The sequence below is a fragment of the Trichoderma atroviride genome, chromosome 1 (assembly GCF_020647795.1).
Source record: "Trichoderma atroviride chromosome 1, complete sequence".
Lineage (NCBI taxonomy): Eukaryota > Fungi > Ascomycota > Sordariomycetes > Hypocreales > Hypocreaceae > Trichoderma > Trichoderma atroviride.
Genome location: NC_089400.1, coordinates 3,472,886 through 3,485,382, shown reverse-complemented (window position 1 = coordinate 3,485,382; position 12,497 = coordinate 3,472,886). Strand labels below are relative to the sequence as shown.

The 12,497-nt window shown below is 52.2% G+C and overlaps 6 protein-coding genes across 6 annotated transcripts; 2 read left to right on the top strand and 4 right to left on the bottom strand.

Moving 5' to 3' along the window:
- Positions 1 to 308: 308 nt before the first annotated feature.
- Positions 309 to 683, top strand: TrAtP1_001245 (uncharacterized protein; the record flags this gene model as incomplete). The annotated part of the gene is made up of 1 exon (XM_014086199.2): positions 309 to 683. One exon carries the CDS (start codon positions 309 to 311, stop codon positions 681 to 683), a length of 375 nt encoding a protein of 124 aa, XP_013941674.1.
- Positions 684 to 773: 90 nt separating this feature from the next.
- TrAtP1_001244 (uncharacterized protein) lies at positions 774 to 1,802 on the top strand (the record flags this gene model as incomplete). The annotated part of the gene is made up of 1 exon (XM_066110907.1): positions 774 to 1,802. The coding sequence occupies one exon, from the start codon at positions 774 to 776 to the stop codon at positions 1,800 to 1,802; it is 1,029 nt and encodes a 342-aa protein (XP_065966980.1).
- A 245-nt stretch (positions 1,803 to 2,047) lies between these two features.
- On the bottom strand, positions 2,048 to 2,224 carry TrAtP1_001243 (uncharacterized protein; the record flags this gene model as incomplete). Its single annotated transcript, XM_066110906.1, has 1 exon — positions 2,048 to 2,224. One exon carries the CDS (start codon positions 2,222 to 2,224, stop codon positions 2,048 to 2,050), a length of 177 nt encoding a protein of 58 aa, XP_065966979.1.
- Positions 2,225 to 2,249: 25 nt separating this feature from the next.
- Positions 2,250 to 3,931, bottom strand: TrAtP1_001242 (uncharacterized protein; the record flags this gene model as incomplete). Its single annotated transcript, XM_014086200.2, has 3 exons — positions 2,250 to 3,037; positions 3,091 to 3,438; positions 3,502 to 3,931. 3 exons carry the CDS (start codon positions 3,929 to 3,931, stop codon positions 2,250 to 2,252), a joined length of 1,566 nt encoding a protein of 521 aa, XP_013941675.2.
- Positions 3,932 to 4,725: 794 nt separating this feature from the next.
- TrAtP1_001241 (uncharacterized protein) lies at positions 4,726 to 5,535 on the bottom strand (the record flags this gene model as incomplete). Its single annotated transcript, XM_014086201.2, has 1 exon — positions 4,726 to 5,535. The coding sequence occupies one exon, from the start codon at positions 5,533 to 5,535 to the stop codon at positions 4,726 to 4,728; it is 810 nt and encodes a 269-aa protein (XP_013941676.1).
- A 1,949-nt stretch (positions 5,536 to 7,484) lies between these two features.
- TrAtP1_001240 (uncharacterized protein) lies at positions 7,485 to 11,214 on the bottom strand (the record flags this gene model as incomplete). The annotated part of the gene is made up of 3 exons (XM_066110905.1): positions 7,485 to 8,223; positions 8,276 to 9,431; positions 9,492 to 11,214. The coding sequence occupies 3 exons, from the start codon at positions 11,212 to 11,214 to the stop codon at positions 7,485 to 7,487; spliced, it is 3,618 nt and encodes a 1,205-aa protein (XP_065966978.1).
- Between the last annotated feature and the right edge of the window lie 1,283 nt (positions 11,215 to 12,497).

Genomic DNA, 12,497 nt, shown 5'->3' with positions numbered 1-12,497 from the left:
TTGTAGAATTGAACCCATCGGTTGAAAAGCGGGGTCAATAACTGTTCTTATATAGGAAGGACTTCAAACAAAACTGCAACACCGGATTGGCTGCCCGAGTTGCTCCTTCGCGAACAATGTTAACCTGTATCAAACAGAGGAAGCTCTTGCCCTGCTTGGATTCAACGCGCATCCGCTTTAAATGCAGACGCATAGCCAGATTAATCCAGATACCAGATTAATCTCCTTTGTTCAATACTATTATGAGCTCGTATGGTTTTCTCGCTTCATAGCACAATTATTTCTTCTTCACAGCCAGCATCATCACCATGCTTCATTACTCAACTCTTCCTTCACGCCGCAATCCTACTCCTCTTGGAGTCGCCTTTCCTGGTAGCCATAGCTTCGGACACAAACACCCAAGCCCATTCAATTTCAACCGCTCCGGAATTCCATCTCAGCCACAATCGTGCCCTTCTGAAGCAATAAGGCCGGCCGAGACGGAGCCAGGCCACGATGACGATGGTGTAGAGTCTTGCAAGGGATCCAAGCCAAACCCGACAGCCATAGATACAGAGGAAGAAGACATTCTAGAATTTGATCCTGCCGATTCTGAGACCTGGGGCATCAAGTCTCTTCCATACTGGCACCAGTCCGCCATGCTGCCGGGCACGGGGAAAGGCGGTCTTCATAATACTCGATAGTGGAAAGACATCAAATCGCCCGCGGCCCCTCACAGCAGCGAAGATGCAGACGGCGACGGCCATGACTCTTCGTTGCTCAGCAGCCCTGCAATGTCGTCACCTCAAGTCATATCGCAAAGCAGTGACCGCTTTCTCAGGCTAATTGATGAGCTCAGGCTTGATACTTCGGATCCCTCTCCGTCCTTGACAGATGATATCAAGAATATCAACCGTTACCTGCGCAACACGTCTTCTTCGTACCCCTCCCAAGGTCATGCATCTAACAGAGTTCAGTCTCCGGAATCAATGCTCCGTCCAAACAAGTTAAGCCTTACGGACTTGTCTCGCTTCAGCAGAGCCAATGATCGACTATCGAATCTTCGCTCTACTCTGTCGTCAGACGGAGACTTCGATAAGAGCATGAACACCGCTCCTCCTGAAGCTAGGGAAGATGCAATCGCGGCCATTTCTCAGTGGCAGGGCCAGGCTCGGCCAAGAGTAGCATCATACAACAGGTACCAATTGTCGGAAAGCGCCGAGGTTCTCCCCAGTGACTCCGCCTCGCAGCAGCCGAGTCCTGCCGGAGTGCACTTTCTGCCTTCTACTCCGGTTTCAGCAAAGAGTAAGGGAGGACTGACTAGAGGAAGTGCTGAACATATAAAAGGCCAGCTTGATGGCATCCATGAAGCCACTAATCAGGCTGAGAGCCTTGATCCTGCCATTAGATCGTCAAGCGCACCCGCGAATCATGGAGACCCTCACAGGCAGTCCAAGCGCAAGGCATCCGCCTTTTCTCTCCGCAGCCTGACAAATTCCCTTTCTAAGCGTCCGAGATTCGATATACGGAAATGGGCCAGCGACTTTTATCGACAAGGTAGCCAGAGGCTTAATATGGCCCGGCTGAAGTGGAGGCACCAGACTCGACAGGACCGAGGCATCTTTGAAGCGTGGAGAGCTCGCCATCGCAGGGTAGCCCAGGATATGTTCCCGAGCCAAGAAGAACCAAAAAAGGACTACGGAACCTTTTCGACAGAACGCAAGGTGTGTTCGAATGAGGACTGGTGGAGGGACGGCGTGAGCCGATATGAGGCGCCTAAATGGATGAATTTCAGGGGCGGTGCTCCTCATTCTCACGGATGACGCAGTCGAAGCTCATAGAGGCGCGGTGGGGATGTTATCGGCAGAGTAGGCACGAAGAAAGACGTGACGGTCTATAGAATAGGGAAAAAAATAGGTATTATGCTCATGCTATGAGTGTAGAGGCTGTCTGTCTACATAACGCTCGTAAATATCCAAGAGAAAAGTTAACCAAAATTCCACCAACTCCAAGCTCTAGTGACCAACATCATGGGCTATACACCAAACCAATAATTACTCTGCCATCTTTACAGCATGTATCGGAATTTATCTGCATATCTTCGCTTCTTTCCAGGCACAACCAGGCCCTCTTCTTCGACGGTAGAGCCGTCCGCCTGTCTCTCCTTCTCAGCTTCGTCCATTTTGCGATTCTGACGCTTTAGGTAGAAGCGGAGCAACACGGCCAACACGGCCACACTGAGCATGGCCACTGCGCAAGTTCGCATGCCGCTAGTATAATACGGCGCATCGCGATCGGGATAGAGACGCGTGCCGATAAGTGGTCCGCACTGGCCGATGACCTGCATAAGGGCGAAGCCGCCCCCCTGACGGCTCTGGCTGGCCTGGTTGTTGATGTTCCAGGCGATGACGAGCGTGACGACGTTGAAGAAGCCGATGGCGGCGGGGTAGACTGCGAGGTAGCGGACGAAAGGGGGGGATGTGGAGGACGTTGGATAAGGCGAGGATGGTGTAGCCGAGACATGAGGAGAGGGCGTGGAAGACGATGGGCGTGGTCCGCGTGGCGAGTCGGTCGGACATGTGGGCGGTAAAGAGGACGATGAGGAAGGCAAGGAGATAAGGAGGCGCGCTGAGAGCTTGAGCGGTGAGATTGTCGTGGCCCATTTCGGTGAGGATCTTGGGGAGGAAGACGGGGAGGGAGGAGTAGGCCATGTTGGTGAGGAAGAACATGGCCGGCGTGATCCAGGCGATGGGATCGCGGAGGACGGAGAGGATCTCCTTGGCCTTGAGACTGGTTGATTTTTTGTTGGCTTTTGACGAAGAAGCTGAGGGGATTTCATGGCGGAGGCGAAGGCGGGCAACCTTCTTCTCGCGCCTGGTGAGGTAATGGGCTGTTTGGGGAGAGTCTGGGATGACGCTCCAGGCGATGACGGAGACGATTACTGAGGGAAAGCCTTCGATGAGGAAGAGGAGGCGCCAAGGGGCGATGGGGCTGAGGTGGCCGACCTTGACAATGAGCCATGCCAGCGTGGATGCGAAGCTTGTCGCGAGGGGTGCGGCTGAAGAAGATCATGTTAGAACGATAAATAGGTGGAGGGAGAAGGAGACATGCCTGAAATGAAGATGGCTGTGCGGAAAGCCAACTCTTGTCTCTTGTAAAAGAAGCTCAAATAGAATGGAACGCCCGTAAACCCAGCCTCTCCTATGCCCAGCAGCACGCGCAGTGCAATGAGCATCGGGTACGAGACGGTAATGGCTTGCAGCGACGCCGTGATCCCCCACGTCATGACCAGCACAGAGACGTAGATGTGCGCAGGGACGAGTTTCCACAAGAGGGACATCCACTCAAACGCAATGTATGCAATGTAAAAGGAGGCGAGAGCCCACTCGTACCAGTTGTCGCGAGGGGGGTCGGACTGCAGGTCTTCGTCCATGCCGGCGATGCGCGCGTTGCCAATGTCTGGAGCTTTTTGTCAGTTTCTTCCAACTACAATTGGTAGACGGGAGCGGCTTTGCAACGTACTGGATCGGTCGAGGAAGCTCAGCATGTATAGCAGCGCCACGAAGAGCACCAGCTTGCGGTCAAACTTGCGCCTCACAGTCTTTTCCTCGTCCGGCGTGTACAGCTGGAAGCTCTCCACGGAGCTGGCGCTCAGACGGCCGCTTCTCCCAGCCGCCGCCGAAGTTGACGGCCCGGCATCGACATAGTCCCCTTCCACGAGGCGCTCGCTGCTGTGGCTGGCCCCTCCCCCTCCTATAGTGTATTGGTCCTCTCGTCTTTTGCCCGTGCTGCTGACCATCTCGAACGTCTCCGAACTGCCACCACCGACCTGGGACCGCAGATCGTCATCTTCTTCGTCTTCCTCGTCGTAGATGTCGCTGTCGTCGAGGTTGAGCTCCTGCCCCGTCTGGGCAAAGAACGGGGATTCATCGCGGTGTACGTGGTAGGCCATTGGGTGCGAGGATTCGTTATAAAAGGAGGCGACTTATACGATGTGCGCAAGGGCGTGGTTGGCTGTCGAGGGCGGTCGCCATGCGATTGTAAAAGCAATAGATTGTCTCTATAAGATTGATGCTTCTTTTTTCTTTTCGTTTTCCCCCCCGTCTCCCTTTTCCTGTTTTTTTCTCTTTGATTCCTCCCTCTCAAGATCTCCGTATTCGCTCCCAATACGGGAATGAATTGGCGATCCCGAAATGTGTTTGAGGGAGAAGATGCGGCTCCTGGTATAAAAATGCCCCCCTGCCATAATTTCGCGATAGATACTAGTAGCTCTCCCAGCTCCTATTATCTCTTACACGTGACAGTGTCGGGGCGACGTCATCTGCTTCTACCGAACCGCCGAAGACGCTTACACGGCTTCAAAGAATGCTATAAAGTGTTGTATGTTTATAAGCTGCGATATGGCTTCCTTTTTACTTTTTTTTTCGTGTGATGCTTTTACAGGTTGTATTGCTTTGATTTACGTGCCAGTTAGGCTTAGTCGAGGTAAGTCGCAGCATCCGCTAACAACTAAAATGCTCCTACGTTCCACGGCTTTCACAACCCAATTGAGAACTCCTAGTCGCAACTTACATGTAGTATTAAAAGTCATCTTGCTGCACTCATTATCATGATAAATTGATAACAATTTAATAGTTACATGTTACTCATCGTGTCCATTAGAAACGCTCAAACGGCCATTCTCCCAGGCGACCCCAGCACCGCCCTTGGGCCATTCAACAGGCGCAGAAAGATACGGCTCATCCGTCACTCAGGGGCTTCCTTCTTGCTAAATAGACGCCGTAAGCCAGCCCGAGATATCTTGTGTCGCAGAGAGTGCGGTTGGTCGGTTAATCTGGGCGCCTGTGAGCGATCCTTGTTTCGCAGCTGCTCAGGCTGTGCCTCGCTTTCCCCATCGTCGCCTCCTTTGCCTTGCTCCGTCGCATCGCTCTCCTCATCGTCTTCGTCGTCGTATTCAGGTACGGCACGCTCTTCATCTCCATTGACAACTACATACCACCCGATGGAGGCGCCAGCTTGCAGTTCGTCGCGGAGCCTTTCGAACCAATTGCCTTCATTCCTTTCTTTGACCAGAGCGTCGTAGTTGGCAATTTCCTGCAAGACGTCGGCGCTCAAATCTATGCGGATAACGTGGTCTGCGACATAGGCATATGGGCGCGCTGAGATGGTAGTTTCTTCTGGGTCGTGCTCCTCCAACAGCTTCACCGCAGATGTCTGGTTGACCAAGACACTGTCTTCGCTGTCGGGGACACGAGATGGCGGCACGGTCAAGTCATCATCCTGATGCACAAACTTTTTCTCTTCTTGCTCTGGCGGCGGCTGCTCCTCTTGGGGCTCGGACTGCTGCTTGGACTGTTCAGACTGCTCTTCGTCGGGCTGGGGTGGAAGACGTTGAGGCAGGTAATCGAATTTGGTGTTCATGCGTTCGAGGATGATTGCGGAGGTGTCGCGGCCGACGATCCAATCTGGCGCGGCGTCTTCCAGATCTTCAAGGATGACGAAGATGCGAATTAGCCTGCGAGTCCAACGAAATCCGTGACATAGGTAGGTTGGCATGGTGGCGGAAGATGCCTCGTCTGTCAGTGCTGTGAAAAGAAAGAGAGAGAGAGAGGAGGAGTCGTCAAATATTGAGGCTCATCGCAGTCTAAACCCGAAGCGCGTGCATTGGTTGAAGCACAAGGTACGTGTATGTATGTAGGTAGGACAATGCATGCCTCCAGGATCAACAAGTAGCCCGAAAGTGAGACGAGACGGTGATGTTGTCCTCTCAAGCTCTCTATCCTCGCCTTGGCCCTGATGTATATCCGACAGCTCGCGGCAATTCTCTCCTCTCCTCTTATAGGTACGCAAAGGGCCCAGCTCAGAGGTCAAGGAGGGTGAGGCCTCACAACAAGTTCTGGGTGAAGTGAAGCAGGAAGCAGGTAAGGCTACAAGAGCTATTGGAGCGGCACACCCGCAGCTCGGAATCGGGCTTGCGGCACGTGTTTACCAGTGCAAATGGCCTGTAGGCGAGCTGGTGGAACATGGCTTATTGGCACGGAGGCCGAGGCAGAGACATGGCGATTAGAGGCGATTAGAGGCGGGCTTCATCGTCCCAGCCAATGATTCCGACGTCGACCGCGCAGCAACGTGAGACTGAGTCGCCAGACTCTTCTTCAGCAAATGCTGTTGGCCGAGCCCACTAACGCGCGGCATCAGCTGCATCAGCCTGCTATATTTGTCAGTGCTAACGGCCATTGCATCCCTACCAGCCTGCTGCGTGTGCCGGTTGGTGTCTTAGACACTGGGCTAACTAGCGCCCGAGATGCTAGCCGGAGCCCGTGCGCTGAGCTTATAGCGGCTGCGAGCGCCCGGGGGATTTGGACTGAAATAGATGCCAACTTGGGTTCAATGTTGAGTTATTATTAGCTCGGCACTTCACCAAGTGCTTTGCATGCGTGCTTTACTACCTCTACCAGTTGTGCGATATGTATCTTTCCCATGTTTCGTAGTAGAGGCAAAATATCTTTTTCTTTCTTGTATACTGGTCGGTTGGAAGCGTAAACTACAGAGTCGCGCAGAATAAGGCGCAGGAGCCGCTGTCAGATACGCTCCAAACGTCCCATGCCCCAGTTTATGGAATTTTACCTTTATTTGCGTTTCCACTTATTTCACTTGATCGCTGCGCAAGCTTAATTCCACAGTCCTCGTGCTACCTAAAGGAATTGACACTATAACGCAGATAGGCAGAGCTTAGGTGGCCTGACTTACAAATTCAGTGCCAACTTTCAGTCGTGCGTGGGCTGACCGGGGAGGTGATGTGATATATACCTCGGGTAAAAGAAATTATTCTGAGCCATGATTATCCATCTATAGCAACACTCGTCGTATCGGTTGAAAATACAAATTCTTTTGGGGTAGCCTTGACAAAGACACGGATTTGCCTCATACAGCGACGTCTCGTGATATCTTGAGCGAGAGACGAGCGAGCGTAGGGATGCTTATAGCTGACGGAGCTGAGTAAGGCGTAAAACGTAAGATCATGATAGCATAGCCTGTTTTCAGCAAGTAATATTTGTCGTCTACATCTGGGTCTGTGACAAATACCACTACCAAGGCTTTACCGACTGCAAAAGCGTGCGTGCGAGCCTTCATCGAGTTTCCCATCTGCTCTTATCGCACCTGCCTTGGTGCTAGACCGCTTCACATACGGCTCGCACGTTGAACATTTTACCTCGATATTCCAAATCTGTTCCTCTTTACTCTTCATCATCAATTTGTCCAAGCTCTCTAGTTTCATTCAGATTTCAATTGCTAATGCGTATATGTATCCTCCTTTTGCTTCTCATGCCATCTTCAAATTTCAAACTTTGTGCAAAAAAATCCAAACACCTCATACGTTGCCCAAAAATGCGACTATAAATGCTCATCTTTGTTTATACATTTTATGCAAGAGTGGTATATGGCAAAACAGAAAGACCAAGGAAAAAGAGACAAAATATATCAGCGCCATTCTTCATCCATCATCAAACATCGTCATTTGCAATCTCATGCACTGAAGGGTCCGACTCTCCAGGAAATGTCGTGTTCAAGCTGACACCTCCATCATGCTCGATTCCCTCCATGGTCCCCAACCCAAAGTCAAAATCCATATCTTTGAGGATATCACCAATCTCAGCATCAGAGATATTAATGTCCATATTCGTAGGTACAGCAGAGGGAAGGCTGTCCATAGCATTGCTCTCTTGCTGGATGGGCTCTCCAGATGCCAACTGTGGCAGCCTGGTGATTAACCACGTCTTGAATTTATCTAAAAGGACAGGGTCATCTGCGGCGGTTGTTTCAGTCTTGAGAATCTCTCGTGCCTTGGCTTTCAACGCCATGTCCGACGGCAAAAAGCCTGTGTCGATGAAGTTTGCCTTTGAATATTGCTGCAAACCCCACTCCAGTTCACGAGAACAGAAAATAACAGCTGGTTTGCGATTCGGAGACGATGTCAGCTCTTCCAGGTAGCTATTGACGGCCGAGTGTCCCGCCGTGAAGGCCTTGGCCCCGGTTCGCATCGCTACCTCGACGTCATTGTTAACAGGGTCGTGATCTCCAAGAATGGCATATGGCGGCGCAAAGCCTGTTCCGCCTTGCTCCAGCGCCCATGCGTAGCCTGGTGGCAGACCGGGACCAGAGTCCTGAATTATGCCTGTGTCTCGCTTGAAACGATGAAGCCATTCTGCGTTGTCGGCTGCGGTATAGTTCCACGGATCATCACTGCACTGCTGTTAATATTGACTCATCTAAAGGGAAATCCACAGCAACTCACTCGTCATATAAGATCCACCGAGCTTGGTATTGCAACTCCTCATCCGAGGGCACATGCCGGTTCGGATTGTTTGGCGACATGGTAGATACGACCCACCTCCTGAGCTCCTTCTCTAGCCTTCGGTAGCAGTTGGCATCGTTGAGGAAATATTGGAATGACCTGAAGTGATTGCCATTCTCGTCAAGCCGAGCCTGAAACTCAGAAAAGGGGTTTGGCGCAGTAGTAGAAAGAGAGATTTGTGCTTTCTCGGTTGGTTTGCTGGTCATCACCCGGTGAGCCTTTGGTGAGCTGGATGAAACTGAGCCAGGAGTCTTATCAGGGTGATTCCGTGCTTTGAAAGCTGCGAGCCACTCATGGTTATCCGCCACAGTCTGGTTCCATCCATCATCGAATTCATAAACTATCATACGAGCCTGCCGCTGCAACTCATGATCGGTGGGCTCTCTGCCCATTGTGCGCTCTGCTCTGAGGAATGCAGCCAATTCTGTTTCCAGCCTTGAATAGTTGTGAATTGTGGAGTCGATCGAGTTCGGATCTGTCGACCGGATAAACTTGTGTTGGACGTCTTCGCTTCGAGGCAGATGCGCACGTCGACGGAATCCCTCGAGCCATTTTGTCGATGCTGTGATTAGTCGCAAAAGCCAGTTGGCTACTGCTTCAGAAGGGTGAGTGCACACTTCTTCAATTCTTCCCACAATCTTGCGTGCTTCTTCTTGAAGCTCGTCGTCCATGGGTGTTAGTCCCAGTAGTTGTTTGGCCTTGACATATTCGTGAAGCTGCCTCTCCATGGGGCATTCCTCGAACAAGTTATCCTTGCCATTAATTTTCAGGGTCTGAAGCCTGTTTTCTGCCGCACCACGGAGAGGACCAAACCTAGCCTGTTTAACAATTGCCGCCTGGTTCATGACAATATCACGAAGCCACGAGGCTTGTGTCGCAATGCCTTGTAAAGACAGCAACTCGGAAGCGAAAATGATACGACATCCTTCGAGCGTCAAGTCGTCTTCGGTCGGTGCGCGGCCGTGCGTATCCCAAAAGTTGCTGCCAAAGTAGGCCAGCTCCAGCTTAATCAACTCGTAGGCATTCCGGGGCGATTCCGGCGGCGATTGGCTGGCATTATACGGCAGGGGGGATTTTCGCTCATGATGAATCAAATCTATATTTCAAAAGTTAGACGCCTTGATCTGATCTATAGGATACTGTAGTGGTCTCATACAGGGAGGAATCGAGTTCTCGACCATGTCTAGCACAGGTACTTCAAAACCCCAGTCACCCTTCCAGTCCGCCATGGAATAACCAGTCTTGAAATGCTCCGCAAGATGGTCAACTCGGATTGTCCAAGTATCCATCACAATGCCGCAGAAACCACACCTCGACCGAATCTCGGGAGTTGCTACTCTCCAAGGCTTCATTGCCCATTCCATGAATTTGACATTGTGGACCAGTCGAAGATGCTGGTTCAGGTGATCTTTTCGGTAAAAGGTTCGCTCTTCTAGCGATCTCTCTTGACATGACGAGTGGTTGTGAGTTTCTACATGGGCATCGTCGGGGTTAACTTCGCCACAAAAGACGCAGCTTAGTAGCCCGTTGTCCGGGTTGACAGCCCGAGGACCGTCTGGTGCACACACCCATCTCTCCAGCGACAGATGAAGCGATTTCTCGTGGCGCTGCCAGTCATGCTTGGTTCTGAAAGTCTCTGTACAAAAGGTACACTGGAAAGTTTTCAGAGGAACAGAGAGGCTGGTCGAACCTCCCTCATTGCCGGGCGCTGCCCTTCGCCTCCTTCGCCGTCTTGCTTTGGAAGCGAAAGGAGCAGAGCCGAACGAGCCCCAAGAGTTGCGAGAGCCATGAGAGAAGGCAGATCCAAGGGAGCCACCGCTTGAGTGAGATGTTCCCACACTGCTAGCAGAGGACTGGTTACAGAGTGACCTGTTGGAGCCATCATCTGTGTAGTTGAAACTGTAAGGACTGTTGAGTCCAGAGGATATCCCAGACGACGACGACGCTGTCACAGCCCTAGCAATGGCTGTCACGGAAGCCGGTTCATGTTCAGGAGGAGAGTGCTCCCAACGCTGAAGGGGGTTCATGGCTTCGAGAGCCGGCGTTGCTCGTCTCCGCGGGATATCGATGGAAGCAGACAGGTTACCAACGTGGGGGGAGGTGGACCGAGGGGGCTGAGCCTTGCCACGTCGCCGCGCATTCGCCAACCAATTAGTGATTTGAGTTTTGTTGAGGCCAGTTTGGCGTTGAAGCATTTCTTTCTCCTCGTCGCTTGGATAAGGATGTCTGTTATGGGTTGACAGCCAGTTTTTGAGAATGCGGACCGACTCCCGTGAGAATCTTGCTCCAATCTTGGGCGGAGTTCCCGCCTTGGCATTGGCCATGCTATCTTCCATCGGACCTGTTGTCTGCAGATTCATCAAGTCCAGGAACGAAGGGGTGCCGAGCGGTCTCACTGGCTGGATGTTGATCAGGTCTTCCTGAGTGATGGCGTTGTTGGGCATCTCGGTGGAAGACCAGGAAAGCCTGGTGGACTCGGGGTTCAGACTCTCGGGGATGACGCCTCCAAAGCTGCATTCGAGCCCAAGAGCGACGCAACTGGTGCAGTAGCCCTTGTGAATACCCTCTCGGATTTTTTTGCATGCGTATCCGCCCAAGACACAGTGGGCACAGGGGTTCTCTGGTGTCTCCCAAAGCAAGGCTTCGGTCACGTCCAAAGGGGTAGACTCGGTGACTCCTGGCACCTGTGCAAAGCTGTTGTGCTCAAAGTGCTGCAGAGCGCAGAAACTGAAGTCATCCTCGTTGACGTTTTCAAGGACGAGACCAATGTCGTCGTCGGCAGGGTTTCCAGTAGACGACATGTTAGGTACAGGGGGATAGGCAGCTGCCCCAGCGTTGTCCCAGTTGACATACTCGTCCAGCTCGTCAATGGAGGTCATGTTGGTAGTTTATGTGAAAGGGCGCGCGCCGTCTTACTCCAAGCAAGAAGGAAAGGCGTGCGGCTTGCATCCAACCAGAGGCCGCAGAATGACTTGCAAAGGGCGCGCAGGGACTTGGTCACGACGAATCGACCGAGACAAGAGAAGTTGCCCCAGATGACCGTCCCACCTTTTGCTCCGGTTCTCAGCTAACAATTTGTGACGAAGCACCAACGATCAAAACCAGGCTCAACTTGCAATGGGGGAAAACAATGATTCAATTGGATTCCTGGTGTTGGGGTTTCCAAGAAGCTGCTCTCGAGTTTGCAATAATAAGAGAAGCATGGCTCGAGGCAAGGCGGATCCGGTGCCAGTTTTGTTCATCGGTGGCCTACCGAGCCCGTACCAAGGCGGTTCTGCTATCCACGCGATCCCCAGCAAGGGCCCTCCATACACAAGACGAAAGAGCCCCATCTCCAACGGGCTTTGTGGCCCCCATAAGCGGTGCGGCATGGCGCTGGAGCCAGTGAGAACAGAGTCATGAGCCTGCGCCGGTGGAGCAAGCCTCAGCCGGAGCCGGGGCAGGCAGAGGCAGGGATTGGCGGCATAGCGCCAGCAGGCTGTCGACATGAACTTGTCAATTTTACGCCCTTCGCTTGACAGATAGGCAACCCCATTCCGCCGTGTGCTGCGGCACTGTGTGGGGGCCGCCCTTGCGCCGGCATTCTGCTGTTGCCGCTGGAATACCCAGCACCGGCAGCACGAAACAACTTGTTCTTCTTTTGCTTGCCCTGCGCTTCGTGCACAGTATCCGGACTGTCGAGGCGCCAATCTTTCCCCACGTCCATACAGATGATATAGCCCGATCGCGGCCCTACTGGGACTCATCCCTACCGCAGAAGTGGCATGCTTAAATTCTTCGGGGCATGTGGTGTGAATAAGTACAATGGTGCTGCGATTATGCCGAGTGCGGAGTGCTACGCAGACATGTATCATTGGTTTCTGACAAGATTTCTGCGCGAGACGGGAGTGGTCCTCGCTATATTTTGACTCGGCATACGGCAATCCTGCACTACCGAGTGCTACTCCTCCTGCTATTACGACTACTTTAACTCGGTTCATTCTTGAACGGTATAAAGGCCATGTCGGGTGTGGTCCATCCAAACAAGGTATTGTGTCGTATGTCGAAACATGTTGGAAGAGAGGTCGGAATGAATACTACATCCATTACGGGCATGATGAGTGTTATACTACTTATACAGACAAGTTCAACAAGCATGACTACTACCACTGCTAATATTGCA